Below are 13,796 nucleotides of genomic sequence, written 5' to 3' on the forward strand. Positions count from 1 at the left end.
ATCACAATTAGTAAGGAAACCAATAAAAACTATTGATAATGTAATATGTCCCATACCATTTGAAAGGTCTGAAAAGGGACTTCTAGACAGATAAAAATAATGTAAATAGATAGACAAAAACTGAATCAATAAAACTAATTAATTATAGTTGAGAAAATACTATGTATAGTGTAATACTTTACATGTACAATTGAACTAATGAAACATATATATATAAGTGAAAAAATAAAAATAAAGACCTGAGACACCATACGACAACTAAGTAAATGTAAATTTAAAAAAAAAGTTATGATATTCCGAATGTGAAGATACCTTTCACAGACCTCTACATCTTACTTACAATAGAAATAGATAATATGCATATTACTTTGACAGGGTAAACTTATCTAAATAATATGATGTTTTCTATGTGACATAGATAATATGCATAGCATATGAAGAGTAAAAAAACATACATAATATTTAGAATGAAGTGGAGTTTAATTCTAAATATTTGATGTAATATATTGAATATTAAATAATGATTTTTTATATCCTTGACAAAATTTTAATTATCAAAAAATCTAATTTGATTCTAGAAGGGAAAGTAAAACTTACGAAATTGATCAAATGGTTACTAATTTTATGGGTATTTGTTTAATAATTTCAAATCAAAATTAATTCCATAAATTATAGATTAGATTTAAAACACATTTTAGACTTTAGATTTACAATCAAAATAAAATTCTAATATAATATTTAAATTTTTTTAATTTAAAATTTATCAATAAATTATTGATGCCCTCATTGAATCATATGTGTATCAAACCAGGTTTCTTTTATTATATACTATAGATGACACAAGATGAAAAAATTAGAACGATTGACCCTCCATGATTGACCCTTTCCAATGTTCATGGTTTTTTTTTTTTTTTTTGTATAGAAAAATTGTCTTGAACAAGATCATAAAATATATCGTTCAAAGAGAAGCCATCGCATGGACCATTTGACCAAGAATAGTCAATCGTTTATTTTGCATTATAAATATTTCAATTTTGATTGGTTTGCTCACACACATAATTACCTTCATTATTTTTCTCTCTAGTCTGACAATGGAATCTGCAGCCAAAACTCCAAAATCTCTTACCTTACCCTGGACAACACGAATTACACTTTGGTTACTCGACATTGGACTCAACTTAATTATGCGGAAAGACGGCACAGTGAACCGCGGTCTTCTCAAACTGGTACCTCTGACACCGCCATCATCTGAACCGATCAACGGTGTCAAGACATACGATGTAGTGGTGGATCCAACTCGCAAACTCTGGTTCCGCGTATTTGTCCCCACACAGTACACTGTAGAAGATCTTCCTGTGATGGTGTTCTGTCATGGAAGTGGATATATTGTCGCCTCCGCGGACACACAGTTGTACGACGATTTTTGTCGCAAGTTCGCGAGAGAATTGCATGTGATAGTTGTTTCTGTTGATTATCGTCTTGCACCGGAGCATCGACACCCTGCTCAACATGAAGATGGGCTTGATGTACTCAAGTTTCTAGACGTTGAAGAGAACAGGTCAAAATGGTTACCGGGCAATGCAAATATTTCAAAATGCTTTATCGCGGGTGATAGCGCTGGCGGAAACATGGCTCATCATGTTGCTGTAAGAGCCTCCCAGTTCAACTTCCAACAACTCCAGGTACAGTACATCTTGACTTTGTTTGAGACATCACCTAGATCATCGGTTGCTGAAGAAAGAATGGTCAATTATTTTGTTGCTAAGAAATTAATGGTCAATAATATACAATTTGGAGTAAAATATATTCCTGTTCAAGAGATTATATTATATATCCAATTAAACAAAAACTTGAAACACCATAATTGAATTATGATAATCCCTTGCTGATGAAAAGTATAATATTTTGAAGGTAGTTGGGCTGGTGTCGATTCAACCATTCTTTGGCGGGGAGGAGCGTATAGGTTCTGAGATACGGCTGAATGGAACCGCGCCTGTCCTGACACTGAAGCAGACAGATTGGTTCTGGAACGCATTCTTGCCGCTAGGTGAACCCTACAATCGGGACCATCCTGTGGTCAATGTTAGTGGTCGGTATGCTGTGGACATATCGAAAATGGATTTACCACCGACCATTGTGGTTGTGGCAGGGTTTGATATTCTACGGGACTGGCAAATAAGGTACTATGAGTGGCTCAAGAAATCCGGGAAAGAAGTGTACTTGGTGGACTACCCAAACATGTTTCACGGTTTCAACCTCTTACCGGAGTTGCCCGAATCTGATCAACTTATATTGGAAGTAAAGGACTTCATTCACAATGTCTTAAATAAGGTATTCACAGCTCTAATACGTAATTTAAAACAGATGACACTAAACGAACCTCTTTTATAAACTTGAGAGCGATGGGGGAGTATATTTAGTAATATGGGGTATAGGATAGCACCCTTTTTGAAGCTATAAAACAAAAGAGATTAAAAAAAACACTACATAAGCATGCATTTATCTTAAAACTATTTTATAACTTAAAAAAAAAAAACACTAGATTCACATGCATTTATTTTGAAACTATTTTACAACTTTAAAAACACACTACACTCACTTGCATTCATCTTAAAACCATTTTACCACTTAAAATTATAAAAAGTTAAATTATTCTAAAAAAACTAACACCATTAGATCACGCGTAACAGATATTATTAGGGCGTAAGAGGGTTAATAGGAGCATCAAGAGTGAGAGGCGTTTTAGTATACCACCAATAAGAAGAAAAAAAGTGGAAAATGATGATTGAAAGGGATTAAAGGCGTTAAGTGTTATACAGTTCTTAAAAGGTTTTATGATGCTGACATGACAGATAATGGCTTGTAAAAATAGTCTTTTGAAGCTTTTACTTACTATGTCAATAGAGAGAGAGAAAGAGATCGATAGAGACCCACATATTATATATTATAAATGCTTAATCTGCTCACATAATTTTTATATTTAAAATTTTGATGATTTTTTATACACATGTTGGTTTTTGTTTTTATGTTTTAAACCATTTCTTTTCGATACTTATAACGTGTGTTGATTGGTAACCTTACAGATTTAGAAGATGGAGATGGAAGCTTAAAACAATCGCCTGTATATGTTATTTCGTTTTCTTTCTTCTTTGTTTTAAATTAAATTTTATGTTATTTTGTTTAATTTGTTCTTTGACTTAAGATGAATACAATTATCGATTTTAAGCTTAATTGTTTTGTTTGATTTCTTCTCACACTAGCTCTTTCTTTTGTTATGCAATTATGACTAATTTAATTATATGTTAATTTGTTATTTTGATAATTATGTTATGTAAGTTTTAGGTAATGCAATTAAAACTAACTATTAAATATTCTCTAGTTTCACTATCATTTATTTATTTGATATAAATGTAATTTATCATATACTACTCTTAATACCCACGAACCTTCGCGGGTTTCACAAAATAACATGTTTTCGAAGTATTAGAAAAAACATTGACGATCCAAGATTTCATGTGACAAAGCAATGAAGGTGGTAGTTCTATAGTTAAGATAAAAGAAACAAATAAACATTCAAGGTGGATCGATCGAGGTGGCTCTCTCTCTCTCTCTCTCTCTCTCTCTCTCTCTCTCTCTCTCTCTCTCTCTCTCTCTCTTGCTTCGACAATGAAATCTGCAACTAGAGCAAAAACTTGGAAATCTCTATCCCTACCCTGGAAAACACGAATTATATATGTCATTTGAATGTGCCACAATTAAGAGTGATTTCGCCCTTACATTAGCCTCCACCATATCCTTATTTTCTTTGTTTCCAATGAATTTCTTGTTTAGGAGCAAATGAGATAGGGATTTCTGGTGTGTGCTCAGTTGCTTGCTTGCTGGAACAGCAAGAATTTCAACAGTGGGTCTATGTGGGCCTCTCTCAATGGATTGAAACACAATGTATAGAAAACCTACCCAATTAAAAAACACAATAATCAAAACTAATAACATAATGTATAGAAAACTCAAATATAATACCATCTTCATTATGTAATATATTGTGTTATAGGTTTTGATAATAAATAAACAATGGGTAGAACCCAAGATAACATTGTGTTATAAGTTTTGATAATAACATAGTGTGTAGAAACCCTAGTACAAAACGTAATGACCAAAATCCAGTTGAAAAACACAATCACCGGAAAATTAAACACAATGTATAGAAAACCCATTTTTCATTGTGTCATACATTGTATTATAGATTCTAATAATAAAAACGCAGTGGACGGAACCCAAAATAACATTGTGTTATAGGTTTTGGTAATAACACAATGTATAGAAACCCTAGTAAAAATGTAATGACAATACTCAGTTGAAAAACCACAATGACTTGAACCTTTAACACAATGCAAAGAAAACCCATCGTCATTGTGTTATAGGTTCTGATAATAAAAACACAATTGTGTTATAGGTTCTGATAATAACACAATATATAGAAACCCTAGTAATAAACGTAATGACCGAAACCCAGTTGAAAAACATAATGACTAAAACTGCAAACACAACGTATAGAAACCCAGTAAAATGTAATTTTTTATATTATTTTTATATAGCAATATCATAGTTATATTAAAGATAAAAAATGCTCGTTATTATTATGGTGATTTTTTTGTAAAAAATAATAACGGGGGAATTGACATGTGCCATGTATCTGAAGAGAGAAAGTCAACATATATAATATATTCGGTTTACACACTTCCCCTAATTTGTTTTTTGAAAATAAATTTCAACCATTCATATCTATTATTTATTTTACACTTTATATTTATATTTGATCCTAAATCTCTACTTGTTTATAAGTTATTTAATTAATATTAATAATTATATTAATTACGAATAAGAAATAATACCGCCTAAACTTAATCTCTTGTGATTTAATATTCACAACTAAACAATCATTAACATAACATGATAATTTTCCATTCGAATTTAGAATTGATTATAATAGAGATTAACAAAATACTAAAGAATGGAGATGGGAATTTAGAAATTACAAGAAAGGGGACGGGAAATCAGAAACACATACTCGTTCATCATATTCGTTATCCCTTAATCTCTGGTAATTGTCTCCTTATATTTTGCACGTTCCTTTCACTAGTCCCAATTCCATCCTGTCTATGTTGGGCCTCGAAGTGCGCTAGTTGGTTGGGCGGGTTCATAACATTACCCCTCCCTTTAAAATACACCTTTTCCTCAAGGTGTAGGGATGTAAAAGGATTGAGGATACAAACTCAAAAAATCTCGATACTCTATTCATCACGGCGCTGAAAAGATGTACCAAGACCTTCGTATGTCTTATTGGTGGCCCGATATGAAGAAAGATATCGCCACCTACATTTCTAAATGTCTCACTTGCTCCAAGATAAAAGTCGAACATCAACGTCCCTCTTGCTTAGCAGAACAACCAGAAATTCCGGTCTGGAAATGGGAGAGTATAGTTATAGATTTCATCCCCAAACTGCCTTGTACTTTGTCTGGTCATGATAGCATCTGGGTAATCATCGACCGTCTGACCAAATTCGCTCACTTCCTCCCCATTCGTGAAGATTACAAAGTCGAGAAATTGGCTCGTATAACGAAGTTATTTGTCGTCATGGTATCCCCATTAATATCATTTCTGACCATGACGGTCGTTTCACCTCGCGTCTTTGGCAAACCTTTCAAAAAGCTCTCGGTACTCATCTTAACTGTAGTACCGCTTTTCATTCTCAATCTGACGGTCAAACCGAGTGTACTATCCAAACCCTTGAGGATATGCTTCGTTCTTGTGTAATCAATTTTGGTGGCAACTGGGATATACACTTACCTTTGGTAGAGTTCTCGTATAATAATAGGTATCACACTAGTATTCAAATGGCACCATTCGAAGCATTGTATGGTCATAAGTGTCGTTCGCCTATTTGTTGGCATGAGATTGGAGGAGCTCAAATCACCGAACATGAACTCATACAAGAGACGATGGACAAGATCTTACAGATTCCTGATAATCTACTCAAGGCCAGAAGCCGAAAAAAGAGTTACGTTGACAGAAGACACAAAACTTTGGAATTCAATGTTTTTGATCATGTACTTCTCATGGTATCCCCTTAGAAAGGAGTAGTTCAATTTGGTAAGAAAGGCAAACTCGCTCCTCACTTCGTAGGTCCTTTCAAGATTCTCAAAAGCATTGGAAAGGTAGCGTATGGACTGGATCTATCTCAAGAACTCAACAATGTTCATCCGACGTTTCACATTTTAAATCTAAAGAAGTGCCTAGCTGAAGAAGGACTTCAAGTTCTACTACACATAGTACAAGTATCTATGTAGCAACTTTCACAACTAGATTCTCAATAAATCTCCATCGTCTCACTATGAAGGTCATCTTGAGTCGGTGTTTAATTAAATTTTCTAGTCTGGACCGCTTGAAAGCCAGCATGCAATAAACACATGAGTAAATTGCTTAGATTTGTTGCCATTGATGAGGGCAAGTACTCTTGCATAAACGTCAGTGTTGTTACGGATGGGCCACTCATACTCTGTTGCAATATCCCATTGTTATAAGTCCAATATTTTTTCCTGTTTATTAAGTATTGTTAGTATTGATTTTTCTACAAGAAACAAACACCAGAGGTATTTATTATAACTATTACACTTAAATAACTTAATTAGTGGGTTAAAATTCTTGTTGATCTTCGTTAAGTTATAGTACAAAGCGGTTAATAAAAAAGAAGGGTAAGAAGCAACCATAAAGTGACAAGTGTCCAAGAAGGGATAAAGTGATATGGTAATTTTATCTAAGAGAAAATGCAAATGCCTAGAAACATGGATACGCAAGTCACATGTTATTCCCCTATTTTTTAAGTGTTCGTAACTTTTTATACACTATATTTGAAGCAACCATAAGTGTTCCCATGCTAAAAATCAAGTTACAATAAAACTGACCAAGACACGCCCACATGCTTTGTCAGACACCCCCGGGTGTGACAACATATACGGAAAAGGCAAGTCATAATTCAAGACACGAGGTGGTTTCCCATAAAGCACCACCCCGTTCTTACATCTTTGGTAGAAAAGACAGAAAATAACAAGGCACGAGGTTGTGCCTAATCAAACACGCCCTTGTAAAGACAAAACAAGTTGTGGACCCAACAAAGTTGACCACGGACGTGTGTCGCCTAGCTAAATATGTTCATGCGTCATGCCTAAAATAAACTTTACAACTATCACAAATGAACAAAATGCAAAAACTCCATGACACGAGCCATGCCTCATCTTCTATCCAGGCTATAAATTCAACCCAATGCTCACAATTTGAATCATCCCATAAAACCCATTACAACCATCAACCCACTTCCACACCACACCACACCTCCACACCATTCTACTATGCACCCACCCACCATTGCACTACCTTTCTATCTTGTTTTTTTTTAATCATTTCGGTTTTTAATTAGTCGAAGGTTGTATGAAATTTTTTTAGCAATCATGCTTGTATGTTTATCTTTAATCAATCAAGTTTGATGATGTTCATTCTTATATTCCTGTGTTGCTAACTTCTTGCATAACTTGTGGAAAATGAACCCTTAATGGCTTCTTAACCCTCATGTTATGGGTAACCTTGTGTTAATGACTTTAAACAACTCATTAGATGGATACCCCTCTTTTCCAAGATGGTTAGGTTTGAAATGGGCTGCAGTGGGTTCAAGTGAGGTAACATATCTTCCTTTCGATTAGGTTCATGAGCTCAATTAAGAAACTAGATATGTACCCCCTCTAGGTACCCTAATTGGGACGAGGTGTTAAGAGTATTGGTGATAAAAGAACAACACCCGATTTATATGTTTTCGTGAACTAATGTTTGATTAGAGACTTTCGTATTCTTCGTGTAGACTTTTATGCTTCGCTAATTCATCATCGGTGAACGGAGAAAAATATGTGGGTCTATAATGAAATCAACTAATTACGTAATGGGTATTAAAAATCATGTAATCATGTGCTGTGTATTCAAAATCACGTAATTATGTAATGGACTAATGTGTATTCAAAATCCTGTATTTTTTTTAAGAAAACTATAGCAAAAAACTGTTGGAATTAAAGAGAATGGGATGATCGTAAATACGGTGTAATTTTTTTTTAAATATTAACATATGAAAAAGTTGTAGGCATTTGAAAATTAATTAAGGAAGTTGTCTTAAATGAGAAAGGACTAAATTACCCTTCAAGCCAATGACACTTGTCCTGAATTTCTTGTCTCGTAGGCTTTATATAGAAAAAGTGTCTTGTATGGATCTTTTCTCTATTTTATAACTAGGTTATTGCCCCGTGTAATACACTGGGTGAATCATAATTATAAGAGTAAACTTTCGTTTTGCTCCCTGTGGTTTGGTCACTTTAATGGTTTTTCCCCAGACCTTTAAAAATAGCCATTTTACTCCCTGATCTTTGAAGCCTTTCATGATTTCACTCCCCGTCTCTAACTCCATCCATATTGCATGTTAACTGAAAGGGTATTTTGGTAATTTCATGTATAAAATAAGGGGCATTTTAGTCTTTCATATCCAACCTAAAAAGATATTTTATTATATTATTATAAGACAAAGATAAACATCTCCATATCCTCTCTCTAATTACCCTCTCTCTCTTCCTGTCTCTTTCTTATCTCTCCCACAAAATCACCGGTGCTATCTGGTTCAATATCATTTCCTTCTACAAAATCAATAGAAAGACCACCACCACCGCCACTGCACCTACACCTTTACCACCACTAACCCACCACCACTACACCTCCACTATCACCACCACAACACCTACCACCGTTGCACCTCCACCGTCACCACCATCAAAACTGCACCTTCACTGTTACCGTCATCATTAACACCACCGATGTCACCGGAAAACTTTAGCCCTATCGAAAGCCCTAATATTCATGAAAACCCTAACCCCTAATCATCGCCATCAACCATCTTCATTGGAACCCACAACCATCTTCACCGGCAGTAAGATTGTTACCACTACAGTCCTCGATCTATCACTACGGCTTCCTCATCATGTGCTTCCATTTAATGAAACGTGCGGTGGAGCAACGTCTATGCTTGTAGGAACTTTGAGTGCTTATCGAGCAAGAATCCTAAACGGGGTTACTCGAAATGCACAAATTGTTTTGAGATGGAGAAGGAAAAGCTTAAATGGGTCACAAACACGTCGTTTCCAACTGATATCTTGATCAAAGACGCGTTAAGTGTCAAGCCTGGGGAGATCAGGATAGGGCTCGATTTTGGTATAGGCATGAGGACATTTGATGCAAGAATGAGAGAGCATAATGTGACGATTGTGACGACGGCATTAAACCTTGGAGCCCCGTTTAACGAAATGATAGCGCTTAGAGGTCTGATTCCTTTGTATGTGACGTTAAACCAAAGGTTACCGTTCTTTGATAACACATTGGATTTGATTCACACAACAGGGTTTATGGATGGGTGGATTGATCTGCGGTTGATGGATTTTATTTTGTTTGATTGGGACCGGATCTTGCGGCCGGGCGGGTTGTTGTTGGTCGATCAGTTTTTCTGCAACCGGAAGGATTTGGATGATTATATGTACATGTTTCTACAGTTCAGGTACAAGAAACGAATAAGAAAACTACCGATTAATGCCCCTTATTTTATACTTGAAATTACAAAAATACCCTTTCAGTTAACATGCAATATGGATGGAGTTTGAGGCGGGGAGTGAAATCATGAAAGGCTTCAAAGATAAGGGAGTAAAATGGCTATTTTTAAAGGTTTGGGGCAAAACCGTTAAAGTGACCAAACCATAGGGAGCAAAACGGAAGTTTACTCTAATTATAATGTGAAAAAAAATATGTTTATAATATGATCTAAGTATATATAATATAGAGTAAGATGCAGACCAAATACGAAATAAATATTGAAGTTCGTATAGCCAAATACGAAATAAATATTGAAGTTCGTATAGCCATTCTTAATAATATGATCTGTTATTTATTTTAGGATTTGTCATAGGAACTTAAAATTTTGTACCACTACTAATATTTATTGTGACATTTTCTTGTTCAAAAGTAACGTGCCTGATTTTATCTGATAATAGATTATTCTGACGGGTTAATGTTGGCATAACATTATATTTTCTACCATCCAAATATAGTTTCCTTACTTTCGCTATCGTTAACATTAATATAAGGTATGCTCGTATTGAAAGCTATAAACCAATATGAATTGTACGAAATAATTACTTTTATCACAATTAGTAAGGAAACCAATAAAAACTATTGATAATGTAATATGTCCCATACCATTTGAAAGGTCTGAAAAGGGACTTCTAGACAGATAAAAATAATGTAAATAGATAGACAAAAACTGAATCAATAAAACCAATTAATTATAGTTGAGAAGATACTATGTATAGTGTAATACTTTACATGTACAATTGAACCAATGAAACATATATATAAGTGAAAAAATAAAAATAAAGACTTGAGACACCATACGACAACTAAGTAAATCTAAATTTAAAAAAAAAGTTATGATATTCCGAATGTGAAGATACCTTTCACAGACCTCTACATCTTACTTACAATAGAAATAGATAATATGCATATTACTTTGACAGGGTAAACTTATCTAAACAATATGATGTTTTATATGTGAGATAGATAATATGCTTAGCATATGAAGAGTAAAAAAACATTTGATGTAATATATTGAATATTAAATAATGATTTTTTATATTCTTGACAAAATTTTAATTATCAAAAAATCTAATTTGATTCTAGAAGGGAAAGTAAAACTTACGAAATTGATCAAATTGTTACAAATTTTATGGGTATTTGTTTAATAATTTCAAATCAAAATTAATTCCATAAATTATAGATTAGATTTAAAACACATTTTAGACTTTAGATTTACAATCAAAATAAAATTCTAATATAATATTTAAATTTTTTTAATTTAAAATTTATCAATAAATTATTGATGCCCTCATATGTGTACCAAACCAGGTTTCTTTTATTATATACTATAGATTTGGCTGTGACACAAGATGAAAAAATTAGAACGATTGACCCTCCATGATTGACCATTTCCAATGTTCATGTTTTTTTTTTTTTTTATAGAAAAATTATCTTGAACAAGATCATAAAATATATCGTTCAAAGAGAAGCCATCGCATGGACCATTTGACCAAGAATAGTCAATCGTTTATTTTGCATTATAAATATTTGAATTTTGATTGGTTTGCTCACACACATAATTACCTTCATTATTTTTCTCTCTAGTCTGACAATGGAATCTGCAGCCAAAACTCCAAAATCTCTTACCTTACCCTGGACAACACGAATTACACTTTGGTTACTCGACATTGGACTCAACTTAATTATGCGGAAAGACGGCACAGTGAACCGCGGTCTTCTCAAACTGGTACCTCTGACACCGCCATCATCTGAACCGATCAACGGTGTCAAGACATACGATGTAGTGGTGGATCCAACTCGCAAACTCTGGTTCCGCGTATTTGTCCCCACACAGTACACTGTAGAAGATCTTCCTGTGATGGTGTTCTGTCATGGAAGTGGATATATTGTCGCCTCCGCGGACACACAGTTGTACGACGATTTTTGTCGCAAGTTCGCGAGAGAATTGCATGTGATAGTTGTTTCTGTTGATTATCGTCTTGCACCGGAGCATCGACACCCTGCTCAACATGAAGATGGGCTTGATGTACTCAAGTTTCTAGACGTTGAAGAGAACAGGTCAAAATGGTTACCGGGCAATGCAAATATTACAAAATGCTTTATCGCGGGTGATAGCGCTGGCGGAAACATGGCTCATCATGTTGCTGTAAGAGCCTCCCAGTTCAACTTCCAACAACTCCAGGTACAGTACATCTTGACTTTGTTTGAGACATCACCTAGATCATCGGTTGCTGAAGAAAGAATGGTCAATTATTTTGTTGCTAAGAAATTAATGGTCAATAATATACAATTTGGAGTAAAATATATTCCTGTTCAAGAGATTATATTATATATCCAATTAAACAAAAACTTGAAACACCATAATTGAATTATGATAATCCCTTGCTGATGAAAAGTATAATGTTTTGAAGGTAGTTGGGCTGGTGTCGATTCAACCATTCTTTGGCGGGGAAGAGCGTATAGGTTCTGAGATACGGCTGAATGGAACCGCGCCTGTCCTGACACTGAAGCAGACAGATTGGTTCTGGAACGCATTCTTGCCGCTAGGTGAACCCTACAATCGGGACCATCCTGTGGTCAATGTTAGTGGTCGGTATGCTGTGGACATATCGAAAATGGATTTACCACCGACCATTGTGGTTGTGGCAGGGTTTGATATTCTACGGGACTGGCAAATAAGGTACTATGAGTGGCTCAAGAAATCCGGGAAAGAAGTGTACTTGGTGGACTACCCAAACATGTTTCACGGTTTCAACCTCTTACCGGAGTTGCCCGAATCTGATCAACTTATATTGGAAGTAAAGGACTTCATTCACAATGTCTTAAATAAGGTATTCACAGCTCTAATACGTAATTTAAAACAGATGACACTAAGCGAACCTCTTTTATAAACTTGAGAGCGATGGGGGAGTATATTTAGTAATATGGGGTATAGGATAGCACCCTTTTTGAAGCTATAAAACAAAAGAGATTAAAAAAAACACTACATAAGCATGCATTTATCTTAAAACTATTTTATAACTTAAAAAAAAAAACTAGATTCACATGCATTTATTTTGAAACTATTTTACAACTTTAAAAACACACTACATTCACTTGCATTCATCTTAAAACCATTTTACCACTTAAAATTATAAAAAGTTAAATTATTCTAAAAAAACTAACACCATTAGATCACGCGTAACAGATATTATTAGGGCGTAAGAGGGTTAATAGGAGCATCAAGAGTGAGAGGCGTTTTAGTATACCACCAATAAGAAGAAAAAAAGTGGAAAATGATGATTGAAAGGGATTAAAGGCGTTAAGTGTTATACAGTTCTTAAAAGGTTTTATGATGCTGACATGACAGATAATGGCTTGTAAAAATAGTCTTTTGAAGCTTTTACTTACTATGTCAATAGAGAGAGAGAAAGAGATCGATAGAGACCCACATATTATATATTATAAATGCTTAATCTGCTCACATAATTTTTATATTTAAAATTTTGATGATTTTTTATACACATGTTGGTTTTTGTTTTTATGTTTTAAACCATTTCTTTTCGATACTTATAACGTGTGTTGATTGGTAACCTTACAGATTTAGAAGATGGAGATGGAAGCTTAAAACAATCGCCTGTATATGTTATTTCGTTTTCTTTCTTCTTTGTTTTAAATTAAATTTTATGTTATTTTGTTTAATTTGTTCTTTGACTTAAGATGAATACAATTATCGATTTTAAGCTTAATTGTTTTGTTTGATTTCTTCTCACACTAGCTCTTTCTTTTGTTATGCAATTATGACTAATTTAATTATATGTTAATTTGTTATTTTGATAATTATGTTATGTAAGTTTTAGGTAATGCAATTAAAACTAACTATTAAATATTCTCTAGTTTCACTATCATTTATTTGATATAAATGTAATTTATCATATACTACTCCTAATACCCACGAACCTTCGCGGGTTTCACAAAATAACATGTTTTCAAAGTATTAGAAAAAACATTGACGATCCAAGATTTCATGTGACAAAGCAATGAAGGTGGTAGTTCTATAGTTAAGATAAAAGAAACAAATAAACAT

General features: G+C 34.0%; 2 protein-coding genes across 2 annotated transcripts; both read left to right on the top strand.

Moving 5' to 3' along the window:
• The first annotated feature begins 1,061 nt into the window (after nucleotides 1-1,061).
• On the top strand, nucleotides 1,062-8,967 carry LOC110943227 (probable carboxylesterase 18). Its single transcript, XM_035974163.1, has 3 exons — nucleotides 1,062-1,682; nucleotides 1,912-2,331; nucleotides 8,743-8,967. Exons 1-3 carry the CDS (start codon nucleotides 1,092-1,094, stop codon nucleotides 8,965-8,967), a joined length of 1,236 nt encoding a protein of 411 aa, XP_035830056.1. The 5' UTR covers nucleotides 1,062-1,091.
• Nucleotides 8,968-11,270: 2,303 nt separating this feature from the next.
• Nucleotides 11,271-13,471, top strand: LOC110943221 (probable carboxylesterase 18). Its single transcript, XM_035974164.1, has 3 exons — nucleotides 11,271-11,912; nucleotides 12,142-12,561; nucleotides 13,430-13,471. Exons 1-3 carry the CDS (start codon nucleotides 11,322-11,324, stop codon nucleotides 13,469-13,471), a joined length of 1,053 nt encoding a protein of 350 aa, XP_035830057.1. The 5' UTR covers nucleotides 11,271-11,321.
• The last annotated feature ends 325 nt before the right edge of the window (nucleotides 13,472-13,796 follow it).

This window comes from Helianthus annuus, chromosome 6 (genome assembly GCF_002127325.2).
Source record: "Helianthus annuus cultivar XRQ/B chromosome 6, HanXRQr2.0-SUNRISE, whole genome shotgun sequence".
Taxonomy (NCBI): domain Eukaryota; kingdom Viridiplantae; phylum Streptophyta; class Magnoliopsida; order Asterales; family Asteraceae; genus Helianthus; species Helianthus annuus.